Genomic DNA, 19158 nt, shown 5'->3' on the forward strand with positions numbered 1-19158 from the left:
CACCCCAAACATGGAATGACCTCCTACAACAGCATATCAGAGCCTCCTCTTCACTTCATGAGTTCCTCAAGCAGCTGAAGACAATGCTTATTGGTTTTCTGGCCATGTATGTGAGAGAATGAGTAAGAGAACGTGTGTTGTTTTAAATGTTATATGTGCTCCTTTCTTGTGATGCTTGTCTGATTGATAAGGTCTTTAACAAGTGTGTTCCCTATAGCTAGACATCTTAAATTGATTGCTGTCAAATAGCTAAGGTACCCATGCCTGCACACTCGGTGTAACTCAGGACAACTGAGAAGACTTAGAAATTATATGGCAAGAATAGGCCCACTAAGTAATTAAAGCTACTGCATATCCTCTTCATAAGACAAACAAACTTTGCTGTGAAGCTAGAGGAAATTAAACTGGAAATTGAAGCATATGTTACTGAACTCAATTATCCTGAAAAACATCTTCATGAGAAATTTGCTTCTAACATTAAGCTACAAAGCAGACATGCTGAATGCCATAGTCATATCACAGCAATTTCAGAAGTTGAGTCTCCTCCTATCCAGATGTTCAAATAACAAAATGTGTCCTTGGAATAAAGAACAGAACTTAAAGGATCATTGGGAGAAGGGAAAGTATCCTCAGTATGTACCAAGTTTGGATGCTGAGAGATTTAGTGGAGCCAGAATTTACCAGCGAAGGGATGCGAGAGTTGTATTGAGAAATGGGAATGATAACTAAATGGTCAGCAGAACCTGCTCGGGTATAGTGCTTTTAATAATGGAGGTTCCTAATAATCATGCTAGGAGATGTATTAAGTAATGTATTTCAAGTGGATTCAATCTTAGATGGACTAAAAAACACTCTGACACTCACAGCATGATGTACTTGCCCGCAGATTAAAAGAAAAACTGATTCGTAACAAACATTTGGCTAATGAGCTGTCTTCAGAATTAGATACAATTTTACTTGAAGGTGCATAGATACAAAGCTTGAATCAGAAGGAGAAATCTCACACACTTTGCATATGCTTTTATTGTCTTTAATGCACCGATGATGTTCGTGCTTTAGGTCCAAGGAACGTGGAGGGATACATTGTTGCCTTTATATGTTTAAATGTCTTTATTTTCTGTGTACAGGAGATGGTGTATTCTGGGAGTTGTAGTGCAGCAATTTATGCATGAATTAGGTTATGTAGATCAGGGGTCATCGCTCTTGTGGGCTTAACTATGCAAGAATGGAAACTAATGTGTCAGTCTGTCTGTTCATTTCTTCCGTGGGTGGTGTTAGGCAGCACTCTCAGGTGAAAGTGTCGTTTTCTGCCCTTAAGGAGACACTGCATTCACTATGATAAAGACAGGCAAAGTAAAGCGCACATTCCCCGGCGTCGGTGCACTGTTGATCGTTCTATGGCAATCTAATGTAATTATCATGACCAGCACAATGCATCATCAGAATAAGAGTTATACCTTTTTTATGGTGCTGGGGACTTTGTAATAAAGATATTTTTCAACCAACGTGTGCCTGTCTGAGTTAATGTTTTTTATCTTCTCCTTTTTCTGCTCCTACATTTCAACATTTACCTGGGCTCATCTTTCCTTCTCTGGTGGTCTACATTTTCTTCTCCCTCTGCCTGCTTTTCTTACTTCTTTGCTGCATTTTCATTTTACACACTGCACGTGTCCCCTTGACTGCTTCTTTTTCTAATTCACTGCCCATGTATTCCTCTCATACACTCACTACAAATGTATATATATAGTTAGAAATGGGGTCTTTAGTTGGCAGTCAGGTTACACCCTGCCCAAGCAGGGACCCTCACTGTAGGCAGGGTAAGGGAGATGAGCAGCTCAGATATCCCCTGCTCACCCCCTTGGTAGCTTGACACAAGCAGTTAGGCTTATCTCAGAGGCAGTGTGTAAAGTATCCATCAGTAACACATCCAGGAACAAAGTTAAAGCACACACAAACACTGTAATGGCTGGTCTGAGACATGTTCACAGGGCTACTCATGTGGGTGGCATTATCAGTGCTGCAGGCCCACTAGTAACGTTTAATTTACAGGGCCTGGGCACACATGGTGACCTACATTAGGGACTTACTAGTAAATTCAATATGCTAATCATGAATAACCAATCACAATTTACACAGGGAGCACTTGCACTTTAGCACTGGTCAGCAGTGGTAAAGTGCCCAGGGTACCTAAACCAGGAAAAACAGATCAGAAAAAATAAGAGAAAGAAGGCAAAAAGTTTGGGGATGACCCTGCAAAGAGGGCCTACACAGAGCGTTTTTTGTTTTGCCAATAACTTTGACCCTGCTTCACGAATCTTCACAAAAATTCTAAATGTATAATTTAGTCAGTTCAGTTGCTGTGTTGAAAGTTTCCAGGTGATCCGTCAAGCGGGGGCCGAGGAAAGGGGGGGTCCCAAAACACTTTCCCCCAATTCTATACCAATGGGAGTTTTCACATTTTTAAACACGACTACAGCCCAAAATGCTGGACGGAATTACACAAAACTGTCAGAAAGCTAGGTCTTAGTCCAGAAAGCAAGCTTTTTGGGATGTGGTGTAAATCTCTTCAGTAGTTTTAGACATATTAAAGGGCAAACAATATAGCTATCTGGGCATGCGGATAGTTTGCAGATCCACTGGCCCCATGCTGATATCTGATTGGCTGACACACTTCAACAAGGAATTGTTGGCAGCCATCTTGAGACTTGGCTTCAGCCAAGTTCCAGACAAAAAGTTAAAAAAAGAAAAGGGGCCAAGGTAGGGTAAGGGCCAGGGGATAGGGCCTGAGCCCCTAGCCTTGGTCTAGGGGACTCTTACGGACCCTGCCAGAGCTAAAAATACTTTTTTTGAAAAACATTGTTGGGGAAATCCGCAGATCTGGATCCGTGAATTTCCCCGAGAATGAAAAAAAAGCGAGGGTTCTTACCCTTTTCTTTGACAATTATACACATATATGTGGGGGCCTACAAACACCCCGCACCCTTGGGACCACCACCTCCCCAGGGAAAAATGTTTTTTTTATATGGGGAGGCGCATACAGCCTCCCCTAAAACCCCAGGGACTGCCACCTCCCTGGGGCTAAATAACAAGTTTGTGCGAGGGGTGCCACGTGCCCCCGCTGTCTCGAGGACCACCACCTCCCCAGGTCTCATCAATCAATAGATGTAGGGGGGCTGCACTCCCCCACATGGCCCCGCTGACCACTACCTCCCCAGGGCTATTTACCTAAATTACGGCGGCTGCCCACCCCCTCCTGCAGGCCCCGGGGACCACCACTTCCCCAGGGCTGAAATAAAAGAATGAAGGGTGTCCATTGCTGACCCCCAGCCCTGGGACCACCACCTCTCCAGGGCTAAGTGAGATGCTGCAGGGGGTCTGCGCGGCCCCACTCAAGGAGCCAATAATAGCCCTGAGGACCGCCACCGCCCAGGGCCAGCTCCTGCTGTGTCCTGGGATGCACACCCCGGGACATAGCTGTTTGCTGTGACTTGGTGGGAACTTTGACAGTTCCTGCCAAGTCTCAGAAAACACTCCGGTTCCAGCAAGTGTAAACCTCTACTTCCAGCTCTCCCTTGCTGGAAGCAGAAGTTTCCCTGCAGGTGTGCATCAGAGCAGAGTTTTCATCTGTCTTCCCTGCAAGCAGATATCCGTGCTGGGAAGACAGATGAAAACATTGCTGCAGCAACCAGGGAGCTGGTATTAAAAGCAGCTCCTTGCTTGCCGGAGCAGTGGGCCTCCTTATGTGTCTGTCTCTGTCATTCATTAATATACCTTCCTGCCATCTATGCACACATTTCACTGGTTGCCTCGGTGTGTATACTCTGTAATAAGATGTAACTGCATTTTGTTTTCTTTCACTGTTACTCTGCCTGCTTCTCCCTACTTCTTCTCACACTCTCTGTATTGATGTTTCATTCAAGACCGCCCCTGTGGTTATGGTATCATTGCTACCATGTCTTGCCACATTCTGATGCCTGTGATTACTGGAGGTCCTTGTGGAGGTGCTTTTAGTCATGACAAAACATACTCTCACCCACTACCTGGATAATAACAACACTGTGTAAACAAGTGAATAAAATGAGGATTCCTCACCTGCATGGGACTTCAAACCTTTTTCCTATTTGATGAGATGTATGTGTATGGACTACTTTCAGTGCTGGGACCCCAGATAACGGTGAGGAGCAGACCCAAGTGTGAGCCACTCTCTCCTTGGTGTGGGAGACTGATACTGATGCAGTCTGATATATGCCAGGGATTGCACCAATCACTTGACCCTCATATGTTACCATCCTCAGCTGTGACAAGATGTAATATGTGGACGGCCATCTGACGAATCTCTTCAAGGTTAAGGAAACTGGTGCTGCAATGGAATGGTCACTTATCCTCTAATTAGATAGAGGAGGCGTTCAAAGGCATTTTTCTGACACCATCTTTCACAGGAGTTTAGACTGTCTATGATGTGGCAGTCAATGTCCTCAAAGCATGTCTAAAGCCAACAAAACAATGATTTTGAGATATTTACTCTGCATCAGATGAAGAAGTTGGAAGTAAGTTTTTAAGTGTAGTCACTGGAAGCTGTTAGAGATGCACCATGGATGATTCACATGACGAAGTAATGTGACAGGTGATGGAAATTGTATCATGTCACTTTGTGTAGCTCAGCTTATATCAGCAGTTCGTAAAGAACCTCTGGAGATTATACCAATGCCCAGATGCCAAAGCAACGAAAATTGAGAATAATTCCCATGGACCTCATCAAAGTGGAAACGCAGAACATAGCTGTTGGAATGGTGATACTTAAAATATGCAAGAACCCAAAGAGGAAGAAGGCTGAAGAAGCCAAATGACTGTTGATACTATGGCATCTGTTCAGCACACAGGAGTCAATCTTTGGCAAGTGGCAAGGCATTATGTCGAGTTTATGGAGCAGGTGTGGGGGGGTATGCAAATGCAGTGTGGTAGCCAATATAAAAATGAATCAAGTTTGTATGTGATCCACACAGATGGATCATCACTTTCATCTATAGAGGGGAGAGAAAAGGAATGTATGACAATATAACACATGCATCTACCATGCAATGTCATTACCACACATGCCTTTACGCCACAGATATACTTTTACCAAGTAAGTTAAACACACACAGACACATATAAAATGTATATATATATTAATATATATATATTGTTGGAAAGTTGATGATTGGTAAGGGCAGGTAAGTAACTACTCATAGCAATAGGCCACTAACCACCACTAGGTTCAGTAAGGTCTCAATAAATTAACCCCAGCTCAACCCTTGGTAGCTCAGCAACGAGCAATAAGGTTTAACTCAGGAGGCAAAGGGTCTCATTTAAACCTGGCAGTCTAATGACCGCCAGGGTCGCGGTGGTGGTTGGACCGCCGCTAATGTAGTCATCCGTGCGCCATATTACAACCACAGCAGTAACGCTGCGGTCAGACCGCCAGCACCGCCAGATTACGACTTCATGACGGCCTAGAGGTGCTGACGGTCCTAATCCACCAGGGCAGCGCTGTCCTGGGGATTACGATCCCCTTCTCTGTCAGCGATTTCATGGCGGTAACACCTCCATGAAAAGGGTGGCGGAGTTGGGGTGCAGGCGATCCCAGGGGGGCCCCTGCACTGCCCATGCAATTGGCATTGGCAGTGCAGGGGCCCCCTTGCCAGCCAGATTGCAATGTTCACTGTCTGCGTTGCACACTGGTGGCAACCTACCCGTCCGGACTTCGGCGGACGGGCCTTTCTGTCTGTTGAAGTCATAATAAGGCCCAAAGTGCGTAAAGCAACAAGGTTTAACTTAGGAGACGAAGTGTGTAAAGCACTCAAGTACCACAAAACAGTAATAAAATGAAACACAGGAAACAGTTTAAAAATCGAAAGCCAATTTATAAAAATAGGACATATTTTTATCTTTAATTTGACACCAAAACGAATAAAATCGGGTAAGGGGAACCAGAGATATGAATTTTTAAAGAATTAATGTTTTTTAGCTCTTAGAAACTAAAAGCTCTACTCAGGTTATCTGGTCGCACTTCGACCGGGGCAAAGTTAAAGTTTAAGGCTGACTGTGATGGAGCCCTGCTCAGCTACAGCAAGCAGGAGGCCTTGGTCAAAAGTTTACCTTCGGACTTAGTCTTTTTTTTAAAGATATTCTTCAGCGATCTGACCTCTGAACTGACCTCCTTGGAGCCCCCTCCGGATACGTGTCACAGGAGACCTCGGTGAAGAATCCTACCTTTGGACTTAGACAATTTTTCAGGAGGGAAATCTTCATCTGGGCCAAAGCTGAATCTTGATCCGACGTTCCTTGAGCCCTCTTTGGATACGCTGCATGGGAAGTCCTGGTCAACTTTTTTACATTTGGACTTTGTCACTATTTTGGAGCTTTTTCTCTCCGGCGCCGTACGACCCTTCACAGCAAGCCGATTTCGAGTCGACATTGTCAGATTGCCCCCGGTGAAATCCTGTAAGTCTGGGGCTCCGGAGCTTTTCAGCGGGATGAACCTGCAAATCAGGCCAGGTCACGGTCGGTGTAAGCCAGCTGAACTCTCGACGGCACTTTATGGAGCATTTTACCAAAAGTTCTCATACCTTCTCCAAACTTCTCAATCTTCTCCCAGAAGGTCTTTGAAGGTCCTTTAGGAGCCCACAGCTCACCCCACGGTTTCAGAAGCTCTGAGTTGCTCCTTGAGTGCTAGGACTCCAACTTCCAGAATGCACCTGGCTCAAACTCCAAAATACCCACTGGACAGTAGTCAGCTGGTCAGTTCCTTCAGGAATTGATGCAGGGGACTCTGGTTAACTATTTTTCACCTGAGGGAAGCGGGGAGTCCCTTCTTAAACCAGTTGAAGCCAGGCAAAGTCCTTTTTGTGGTGAAGCCGAAGTGTGCAGCTGGTGCAGTCCTTCAAAGTGCAGTGTCCAGGTGCAGGTCAGGGTTCCAGAAGGGCAGTCCTTCTTCTTCTGATGTTGTTCCTAGTAGGGATCTGATGTGTGGGTGCAGCTCTGCTATGTTTATCCTTGCTCCTGGGGTGGAAAGCAAGGGGGGTCAACTGTCCAATCACTGACAAGATGCTACCGCCTTGGATGAACACTTCAAGGGAAGTGTGACAAAAATTAATCCCAGAAAGCAAAATTCCTTAAAATCTAAAATGGCAGAAACTGAATTTTGGAGGTTAGGTCTGGCTGAGCCTGCCTACTGGTGTGGCTAAAAATCCTAAACACACCCTTGTGCTGCCCTCTCCCAATCTAGTCAAGAGGGCACCTGGTTTTCTGAGTTTTCAGGAAATGGGGGAGGTCCTGAGCTGCTCCAAATGTCCTTCCCTCCTTTGAAGACCAGTTTGGCTGCTCTACCCCATCCTGTTTTACCATCTGCTGAGGCAGATTTCCTCCCCCAGGCACTTTCTTTGTGTTCAGCCCAGGCCACTTCACAGCTCATCAAGGCAGCCTGGCCAGGTTGTGAGAGGCTGGCCAATCAGAGAAGGTCACTATAGAGCTGAAGTTGTCAACTTTCAGGTATAGTTTTACAACTTTTTCCCTGAACTACTTATATTAAATCCAAACTGTGGGATTTATTATAACAATTAATTTGATACCAAACTCAAAATATCTAGCTTCTATGTGGACTGTATTAATTAAAATAAAGTCTCTCCATTTTAGCCTATAGAGCCCATTCACTACAGTGAGGGAAAAAAAGGAATGTGGCTATTTTACCTCACCAGGGCTTATAAAATAATTGTCATAAGGTCCTTACTTCTAGTTACTTGGCATCCAACCCTACGGGCACTTAGGGCACACCTTGGGGGTGCCTTATATGTAAAAATAAGGTAGTTTAAGACTTTGGAAGTAAAGGCCTGCCTTTAAAATGTCATTGGGCACCTCGGCAGTGCACCTATGGGTGCACTAACTATGCTGCAGTCCCTAAACCTACATGCCCTACCATATACTAAGGACTTATAGGTTGATTGATTCTGCCAATTATAATTAGCCAAATTTGCATTTATAGTTTACACAGAGCACTGGCCCTGGGACTGGTAAACAGTATCCAGGGCACAGTCAAGAGTCAGTAACCACCAGTATCTGTCCAAAAGCTTTGGGGGTGACGAGGGCAAAAAGGAGGACTTTCCTACATATATAACATATGTAGGTAATGGTAAATTACTTTTTTGGGGAGGGAGACCCTTGTGTGAGAAGCATAATCTAGCATTTATCACTGAACTAGATTATGCATTGTGTGCAAAGTAAATAGCACTAAATGTTACAGACACAAACAGCAACAGCCAGCAACTGCTTGCTCTCTCTTAGTTAGTTGTTCCTGTACTCCTGCAGTAGGATTTCTCCCCCATATTTCTCTTAATTACTGAAGCTGGGGTAACTGCATAATTTCAGTAATTCCACATCTCAAGAGTGATGTAGAATTACTGAAATTACTTAAGTGTAATTAGAATTTCCCCAGGGCCTAAAAAACGTCTGTGATTTCATTTGCAGGACCACAAATTTGAGATAGTGCTCACGACAGAAAGGCCAATCCTGGTGCTTACCTTACAGTGCATTAGTCAGCCCAACACCACGGAGCAGAAGTAAGGAGATGAAAAAAACAGAGGAACAATTGGGGTAGTCATTGAATGACATAGACATTTACGATCAAATTAATTCTTCAAAGTCACCACCTAAGATAGGTGCCTCCCGATTGCCAGACTACTATCAATAAACAGGTGGAAATGAGTCTTAGAATTTAGGACCCGATTTAGAGTTTGGCTGACGGGTTACTCCGTCACAAACGTGATGGGTATCCCGTCCGCGGTATTACAACTCCCATAATACATAATGGGATCGTAATATGGTGGACGGGACATATGTCACATTTGTTACAGAGTAACCCCATCTGCCGACCTCTAAGACTGGCCCTCTGTCATTAGTGTACAGTGGAAACAATAATGTACCTTCATAAGCATTCGGCAGAACAGTTAATGGATTCTGAAGGTCTGCTGCGTGAAGCCTGTCAATATGATGTGCCAAAATGCCCCAAGAAGAGCTGAATAACTGGCAGATTTAGGCCTGCAAGGATACCTAAAAACAAGGCCTCCATCAGATATGAAGTATTTTCCCAGTGTGTGTTTACTATGGTCGTCAACATTGTCTCCAGATGATGAGAATGTCTGCAAGATTAGCGGACACTTCCCTTATTTCAGATCTAAGGACTTGGAGAAAGAGCCGTTTTTTGCAGTACAATGGAGAGGTACCAGCTCTTGGTGGAGATCAACAGATTATCCAAGTACATCAGATCTCAGTGGAAACAGAGATTCAAATGCTCGGACACAATGGATACGTTGTGTCGACCAGTGGCTTGACTGAACCCTTCCCAGAAGGGTGCAAAGGGGAAATCAAACTGGGACAAATGAAGGTGTGAATCACTGAAAAGACTAAAGTTTACAGGACAATGAAAATATGAAAAAAGATTCATGGAAACTAGACAGACTGAGGCTGGTAACAGATGGTACAGGACGCTTCATAATTACGTCTTTGGCAACACCACCGATTTCCGCAACAAGATTTTGGGTGCTCAAATGATGAGAAAGAAGAGAAAACAGTGGACTTGGATGTAGTATTGCAGACTCCTCTGTAATTCGTAATTTATTTGGGGGACCACTCATGACGCCTCCCACAGAGTAGCAGATGTCCCTGGAATTGGTAACTCCGGGATTAGAGGGGTGACATTACTGGTCCAAACTTCAGGTCAGTCTGCATGAGGTGTCATGAGAATCATTGTTGACCAAGGCATTGGCATGGAGGTGAGCCTCTTTTCTTTTCTAAGGGAAAACATCCCTCCTTTCATGACAGTGTGCATTGACCAATATGCTTCTCGGATGATCGGCTGCAGAACATATCCCTTTGGAAGCTGCTAGACTCCCTGATACCTGCCTTGCCAAAGGCTGCAGGGAAAAAAAAAAGCAAATATACAAAACTTAAAACAGGTGCAAGAAGCCTTATCACCTGTGAAGCTATTTCTACCTAACCTGTGAACCTCATAAGTTTGCAATGATCTGACGACATTTCACGAAGGAAAATGTTGACTGAGGAGAAGATGCCTCCATATGAGTGTGTCTAAGTTCAGAGGAAATATGTCTGCCGAAGAAGACCAAAAGATTCCTGGTGAACCCGTTGGTAGTGATGACCAGGACTTCAAGGACTGATGTTTAACTCAATTCAATGAAAGTGGCCACATTCAATGCCTTAGTCTCTGTTGGATGGGAAGAAGAGATTGATCTTGAAGGGGCTTTGTTGCGGAAGCTAGAATCTCAGCAGTCCTTGGGTTTAAATATCTTCTACAGCCTTCTCCCTACTCCTCAGTGAACCTGCGGGAGCAGAAATGTGGTTTGTGGCAACCAGTGCTGGATCACACCAGATAGGAATGTAAGGTCTGTTTCACTCAGTCACCAAGCACCCATTTCACTCTAGGCGGGAGGTAAACAAAATCATTTTCTTGCACTAGGGTTAGGACTCTATGCACGGGTACTTTTCTGATAGGATGTACCAATGCTCCCCAAGTAACAGATGTCAGCTTCTTTCTCTAATATTATATTTTAGTCTTCAGCTATTTTTGTCACTTTCTTAATCATCTTCTAAGTCTGTATCCTCATGACTATATTTTATTCTGTGTGTACTTGTCTCAGTCTGCCTGGGTTTATCTCTTAATACATTCACCTGTCTTTTATTCTACTGGTTTTTCTTGCTGATTTTCTGTGTTAGAGTACCTGTTCCTCTTGGGTTGCCTTCCTTCTTATCTCATTCTCGATAACATTTATCATTCTTCTCCTAATTTCACCCTGACACCTATTTCCTAAGAAATTCTCCTTTATCAATCTTTGTTTTCTGTTCACTTTTTCCATATACTCCCCCCTTGCTTTCTTTCACTGTTATTTTTCCCCTTTGCCTCTTTCTCTTTCTTGGTCTTTCTGCGGTTCAACATGCTCTTCTATCTATTTGATGTTTTTCTTTCTTGTTGCTTTCACTACTACTTCTTTAATTTCTATTTTGTTTATATTGCCTTTTGTTGTCGCACATTCAAATCACGTTACTTTTATTATACTTTCTTCTGTTAACCTTTTCATGCTATCATTCTTTTCTACTCACCCTTTTTCATTGTTTCTGTTTTCCTTCCTCTCTTCTCTCTTTCCAGCTTTGCTGCCTCGGACATACTTTTATTATACTTTCTTCTATTAATTTTTTCATGCTATCTTTCTTTTCTACCCACCCTTTTTCATTGTTTCTGTTTTCCTTTCTCTCTTCTCACTTTCCAGCTTTGCTGTCTCGGACATGCCTGTTAACTTTTCTATCCTATTTACTTCTTTCTTTTTCTCTTGTAATGTTCTATTCTCCTTGCTGTCCCCGATCCCCAGAAGAAGTAAATGATACATTGGCCCTCAATGAGTTCTTGCCAACCGGATCACACTATGGCCCATATTTATACTTTTTTAGCGCCGCATTTGTGCAGTTTTTTTACGCAAAAGTGGCGCAAACTTACAAAATACAATGGCCCTGATTTATACTTTTTTTGCATCGCATTAGCATCATTTTTTGACGCAAAAAAGGTGCAAACTTACAAAATTCAACTATATTTTGTAAGTTTGCGCCGTTTTTGCATCAAAAAATGACGCAAATGCGGCGCTAGAAAAGTATAAATATGGACCAATGTATTTTGTAAGTTTGCGGCGCTTTTGCGTAAAAAAGCGGCGCAATTGCGGCACTAAAAAAACCATAAATATGAGCCTATGTCTGCATGTTCTGTTATAATACATTAGCTGCGAGCACGGTGCTTGCCGTAGTCCTAACGCCAATGGCTCCTCTTCTGACATATAACTTTTTTTTCTTGACTCTTTTTCTTTCGTCTCATTAACCCTCACATGTCGACTCTTAATTCCACCTTGAAGCACTGACCTGCCCTGAAAACAGCTCCTACAAAGAGTGCGCCGACACGTGCGCCACCAGCTGCTCCCGCATCTCGGACACAAGCAGCTGCCCCGATTCCTGCGCGGAGGGCTGCGAGTGCAAAGATGGGTATTTCTTCGATGGTCAAAGATGCGTGACCATGGACGACTGCGGCTGCTTCGAAAATGGAAAATATTACAAGGTATTTCTTTTTTGCTGTGCTGTCTACTCTTGAATGTCCTTCCCTCGAAGTTAATCGTTTGAAAATACCTTATTCAATTTTAATTGAAGGAAGCCCGCAAGCCTGACCTCATTTTATTGGTAGAAAGGATGCCCCCCCACCCTGAAAAAAAAATGTGGAATAAGGAGAGCCATTGATACATTTTACAACACAATTGTCAAATAAATTGGCGAAAATACATAGATTCCTAAAGGTCAGTACTTAATAACTGCCTGTCTATAAAACTCCCAAGGTGAAAAACTTGAAAACATTCTAACCAGTTACAAAAACAGATTGCTCAGTTTCACCTGGCCTGTCACTTTTTAAAATTATGCGGCATCTTCCTTCGCTTCACTTTTTCTCCATCTTGCCCTTTTCAAGTAAATTCTCAGACTTTCCCAAGACATATCTAGGATGGGCCACTTTTGAGACAGGCATTGGCAGGAATACCCACGGTATGTACGAACTGTGTTGGTATTGTTCTAGATGCGACCCGAATGGCAGTACCTTGCCAAGGATAGCCAGAATATCATGGAGCATGCCCAAAATAAGTGAAGTATGGGCACAGCTATGCCGGGAATAGGCAGAATGACAGCAGGAATGCCCACAATATGTTAAGGATGGGCCACGATCAGGTCAGGAAAAGCGAGAATTGTACCAATGTTCCAGGGAGTCAACATATCATCAGAAATATCCACAACATCTCAAACAGAGACCATTTAAGGCAGGCATAGTCAGACCGATGCAACCAATAAAACACCACCAAAGGAAATATTTGCTTTTCAGTAAAAAACAGAAAACAGTGGATTTTGCTGCACGTTTCCCAAGCTGACACCATCTGATGTCAAAGCAATAAGAATGTAACCTCTACCTCTGAGTATTTTTCTGTGATGAATGTTTCTGCTGTGACACCACTTGGGCCATACTAAGCCATTTAGTGTGTCTCTGGTCCTCCAGGATTCATTACACTCCTGTTTTGGGACCATGGCTCACCTCATACAGTTTCAGATCACTGTTGCTGTTTAGTGGTTAACAGGTTTACAGATAAACTCCATGCAGGGTTTCTGTTCAGTACAATTGTACACAGGACCCACCTCTTAGGCCCAGAAGCGGAACTGGGGTACAACATGTAAACAATCAACAATAGTTCAGTGGAACTCTTTTTCATATATAATTAGTCTGACTCCCTCTCTTGGTGTATAAAACTTCTGTTCTGTTTATTCTCAAAACATATCAGATGGATGTTAAACAAATCAATTAAAGTGCAGACGGTACAGTGCAAAAAAAGTGCAGTGATCGGAAATGACTCGCACACGGTCGTCTTTGAATAGTGTGATCCAGGCGTCTAGTAACCCAGCACAAGGCATAAGTACACTGCTTGGAAGTGATACACATATTGTCCTGAGAAGACCTTTACAAATTGATTCAAGGGTTGAAACGTTGAAATGCTGAAGGGGATTGTCTGTTTTTCAATTGATTTGTAGACAGTAACCTGTGGATATATGTCAGACTATTCCTGTTACAAAAAGAAAAAAACAAGATATCCCGCTTTGTGTGTGTGTGTGTGTGTGTATATATATATATATATATATATATATAAACATATATATATATATATATATATATATATATATATATATATAAATATATATATATATATATATATATACACATATATATACCCATATATATATCGTTGTAAATACTGCACAACACTGCACTTTTGAGCGCTCTGCTGCCTGTACTTTGATTTATTTTGTTGAACGTTTATCTTATATTTTTTGTGAATAAATAGAGCAAAGAATTTTGTACCAAGAGAGACAGTCACACTGATTATGTATGAAAAAGAGCTATTGTAGTGTATTCATGGTGTCTGTCTAGACCAAGAGGCACTAGTACTCAAAGTTATTGCTCTCACATTTAGATTGTGATGGTATAAAAAGAACGCCCATAGGATCTCATCCCCTCTTACAGAGGGCTAGGGATCCATTTGGATGAGAGACAGTATAGGTCAGAACCATGAAGGGGCAGCCACTTCTCTGGATTGCCTAGTATGTGCTACAGACAGGGCAATGTGAACAGAACAAGGGCAGGCTTAGAAAAGCTCACCAATGTCGAATGTGTTCAAGATGCAGCCTCAGGTCCACCAAGTGCAACTTTCATTCTTGCTGCCTCTATGACAAAATCAAACTTGCAACTTCTGCTTTTGAAACAGAGCTTGACGCTTGCCAACACACCTTGTTCCAACCACTTTGAATGCATTTAACGTCACAGTCACACAAGAAGGAAAATGAGTGAGAGGAGTACACACTACTTAGAACATTAATGTAAAGTGCTTTGTACAACTCTCACAGATGCCCAACAAGAGCATAGTCCTCATTTTCAAATGAGCAATGGTCTACACGCTTGTTAGAATTCAGTGCTTAGTGGCCCTCGTGCTTAATTTCAAACAACACACAAAACCATATAGGCATGGCCCAAAAATGTCAAATAAACTTCATTCACAGAGTGATCAGCACAAGCAGATTACCCAAGGCATCCCACAGATCATTTAAGTGTCTTTTACTACTTATGGTGCTTTTTCATACAGCAGCAGCGTTTGCTGTCACCAAAGGCTTTACAGCTATCAGTATGCATATGCATATTAATTCCTTGCAGGCATCTCCCTTATAACAAGGTGTATTAGCCCATTCCTATCATGATATCTTATACAATGGACAGAGTAGTGTGACACTAGCTTGCAATAACAGAGCACCAAGCAGCCAAGATTACATATCTTATGTCCCAAGGACAAAACCTCCCTTCAAGTTATCTTTACCATTTGAAGATGAAAACAGACAAACAATTAGTTAAATGCAATCCACTTACCTTTTATCTGCTTCAGTCGAATCTTTATGAAGTGTGACCATCTCTCCATTCATGCACGGTTGTAACATGTGGTGGAGCTGGACTTCTGGAAGATGGGTCTGATTCCAGGGAAACGAGACAGGCAGGGAGATGATATAAATAAAACAACTGAAATAGCAAATTCAAGGAAAGAGTACTAAAAGGATAATTGAGAACAAGAAAGAAGGAAGAAAGGACTGACAACAGGAATGAATAAGGGAAGGTCGTGAGAAAAGCCAAATTCTTCATATATTCTGAAATAACACTATACTCTATGAATTACTGTGGATCAATAAATTATAGAACAGAAAGAAGAAAGAACGAGTATGTAGTTATTTGATTTACAATCCCACTCAAAGAGTGAACCAGTGACCTGTCTCATGATCTCTAAAAAACGTCTAGATTTCCCAGCCAGAAAGAAATATGTATTCCCATTGAGCACACAAAGGACTTACATAAATGCACATCAGATGACCTGTTTGTTCTAATCTGCTGCTATTGGCTGCTCTGCCTAGTGGTGATCTTTGCTTTAAATTACAAAGCAGGTCAAACACTGCCCTGCAAAGGCACACAACATATGAATGTTCTGTTGGGATATCTTAGAATGTTTGATTAGTAGGACACAGTGAGGACTAACATGTAATTGCCTCTCATTAAGCACTATCAGACTTCTGGAGGCTCTGGTATGTCAGGCACTATCTCACTTTGCTTATAGACTGGTCTTCTGTAAACACAGTTTCCAAAATTGCACCTAGTGTTTAGTGGCAAACAGCGTATAGATTTTACTGAGGAGCTCTTTTAAGATTGACCACCTTAAAAAAGGCATATTATTGACGCAGTCTGCATTGTCGATCATAGATTATTATAGGGACGCTCACATGCCCATCTTGGGCAGACGCTGTATGGATGAATGTCCCTTTCTATCAAGAAAAGCTGTACTAGGTTAAGCCTGCTCGACCTTTCCCGATCTGGTCTGTGATTTTTTTTCTCCAGCAGACTTGTCAATCTGTGAGCCCACTAGAGTTACTCCACGTGTTGCTGATATTTCATAGCAGAGCAAGAGAAACTACTAGTGAGTGAAAAGCTACTGTAGTCAATAGAAGATACTAACACCTTAAGCAAGACCTAGGGGAAACTTCCAGTTAATGGAAATTGATTCTAGATGGTTAAAGGGCATCCTCCCCACTCATGTGTGTGTACCGTATTTGTGGAAGGTATAGTGTGACAGGAAAACTATTTGAAATGTGAGTACTGTACTATGGAGGAAAGTATGCATGTTGTATAATTAGTTTTCCTTCAGATTATTATTGTCCTTACTGCCACCCAAGATCCCTAGAGAAATATTCTCTACAACATTAACATATTGAAATTATCTGAGCCATTTCACCAGAAACCGCAAGCACATCCCAAAAACTGACTGTGAGAAATTGGGTTGTTGTTTGAGGAGAGCATGAGCCCTTGTGAGCAACAGTTACAATCCCTGATCCCTGTAAGGGTGAAAAACAAAAGTCACTATATTAACCTGTGCGTAAGCCTAGTTAGCTTAGCAGAAAGGCAGTCAGGCTTAATTTAGAGGTAATGTGTAAAGTATTTATGCAGCACTTAAACACTAATAAAGTGAGAACACAACACAAAAAAAATCCCACACCTATTGAAAAAAGTAGAGTAAATTGTAATAATTAATTTGACACCAAAATGGCAAAAGTCCAAGTAGTAGAACTGAAGAAATGCAATTTAAAAAATGTAAGTAATAATAGTGCCAAGAAGAACAAAGCTTCGCTCACAAATATGTTGTTGTTTGGGACCGGTTGAAAGTCACAAGTTCGGGCCGACAGCGATGGACCACGGGCAGGATACAGGGACCAGCTTAGTCCCACTGGAAGTGTTTCTTTCATAGTCCAGCACAACAAGTTCTTTTTGCAGTAGAAGGGGCCAAGAGGAGCAGGGGGGGCACCCCAGGTGGTCGTCGATGTAGCACAAAGAACAGGCTGAGCGTTGGGGGATGGCTATCGCTGTAGCATAAACTTCCTGTTGGCATCGCAAACGGTCCTAGCTGGAGGTTAGTACTGGTGGTCACTGCGAGCTGTCACTGCTGTGGGATGAAGCACAGCTGTTGGCAGTTGCAGTAGCGTGTAGAGTCAGGTTCACCAGGACTTTGTGTTTTTGGGTGGCGTAGGCAGCAGGATCTTGGTGAGAAGCCCAAAAAACTTCAGGGGAGCGCACCTGAGGCCACACCAAGGGTCCACACGACCTGGGGTTCAGGATCTCCCTCCAGGAGAGGCCAGCAGGTCCAGGAGTGTACTGTAGTATTGGTGTCTAATACCAAATATTTATACCTTGTAAGAAATTAGGGTGAGGCACAAGCCAACCCTAAATTAACACTAAATTAACTTGTGCTCAATCTTCTGGTGGCTGGGCACACAGCAGTCGGCCATAACTTAGAGGCAATTTGTAAAGTATTTGTGCAACACTTCAAATAGTAACAAAGTAAACAATACCACACAGAAAATATACCACACCAAATTAGAATAACAGAGCTTTCGTTAAAAAATAAAACAAGGCGAAAATGACAAAAATCCAATCAGCAGAATTGGAAACATGCAATTTTAAATATTTTAGGGAAAATAGCTCTAAAAGGCACAAAGTGCCATCTGTGGATGTGTGGTTGCGCCCGACCTGGACAAAGTCACAATGTCAGACTGACCACAATGGAGAGTGGGTCGGCCACAGAGACCCAGTTAGCATTGCTAAGATCTGCGTCGAAGATGCGTTGCACAGCGTCAGTTCCACTGAATCCACAGAGGCTGGCACAGCACCATAAGCCCACTTGGCAGGGTACTTTCACAGATGGTTGTTAGAAGCCTGTTGTGTCCCCGAGGCTTTAGATCAGGTAGCCAGCCAACTAGCCCTTGGAGTTACTCTGGGCTTCTGGGTTCAAGGGATACTGGTCCAGTCCTTCTCACCCTGGAAGAAGGGCAGCAGTCCTTTAGAGTAGCAGTCCAGAAGAGTGGCAGTCCGTTCAGCAGCACCGTCCTTATTCCTGGCAGGCTATAGTTAGGGAGAAAAGCATGCCAAGGATGCCAGGCCTAATTTACCTGGTCCATTCTTCGAAGTGAGAGAAACTTCTAGAGAATTCCCTTTGAAGTGCTCAGGTTTTCTGCCTCCCATGCTCTGGCTTCAGACTAACTACAGGGGGTATGGAGTCTTTTGTGTGAAGGCAGGACATAGCCTAATCATGTATAAGTGAGGCCATGCCAAGCTGCACCCTTCCACTAGCCAGTGATGGCCTACCCAGGCACATCTAAGCTCTCTAATGGGTGTGGCTGTCTAGGAGAAATATACAATGACCAGCTGCCAACTACACCTAATCATGTGTCTCAGAGGCAGGCTGTCGGCACTACATGGTTATAGCAGGAAAAAGCCAACTTTTTTGAAGTGGCATTTTGAAAATTGTAGACAAAAATTAAACTTCATCATAAAAAGGATTTTTTCATTTCAATTCCAAAGACACCAATCATGAACTGGTTGCCTTGTCCCATTTGGAAGTTACAGCTTATTAAATGTAATAAGATAGCTCTGATGTTATTCTATAGGAGAACTAGGCCACGCAGTAGTGAAAAATGAATTTAAGAGTTTGTCACTACCAGTACAAGTGAAACTTAAAATTACAAGTCTTACTTTTTAAACACATTACACATTACACTCCGCCCTGTGGCTGTTTAAGGGGGGGGGGTGACTTATGTGTATTAAAAAGGCAGGTTTGACCATGGTTCATTTTGCCTGGTAGAAATGGCAGTTTAAAACTACACACACAGGCTGTAATGGCAGGCCTGAGACAGGTTGGCAAGGATAGTCAATTTGGTGGTCTAACAAGTGGTGCAGGCCCAATAGTAGCATTTAATGTACTGGACCTGGATCAATGTAATAGCACTTTACTAGGTAGTTATAAGTAAATAGATTACACCAACTGGGGACAAGCCAATGCTACTGTGTTTTAAGGTCTGAGCATATGCACTTTTGCAATGATTATGAGTGGTAAAGTGCACAGAGTAAGGCAAAAAGTATCGGAGAAGACCCCCTAAGGCTGACAGGTCTAACAATCACATATA

At 42.8% G+C, this 19158-nt stretch overlaps 1 protein-coding gene across 1 annotated transcript in view; it reads left to right on the top strand.

Annotated features, from left to right (window-relative positions):
* LOC138246473 (IgGFc-binding protein-like) overlaps positions 1-19158 on the top strand; it is a 292884-nt gene that overhangs the window by 212162 nt on the left and 61564 nt on the right. The window contains exon 18 of the mRNA XM_069201110.1: positions 11946-12145. Coding sequence (XP_069057211.1) covers positions 11946-12145 — 200 coding nt within the window. The remainder of the gene's footprint in view (positions 1-11945; positions 12146-19158) is intronic.

This window comes from Pleurodeles waltl, chromosome 7 (genome assembly GCF_031143425.1).
Source record: "Pleurodeles waltl isolate 20211129_DDA chromosome 7, aPleWal1.hap1.20221129, whole genome shotgun sequence".
Lineage (NCBI taxonomy): Eukaryota > Metazoa > Chordata > Amphibia > Caudata > Salamandridae > Pleurodeles > Pleurodeles waltl.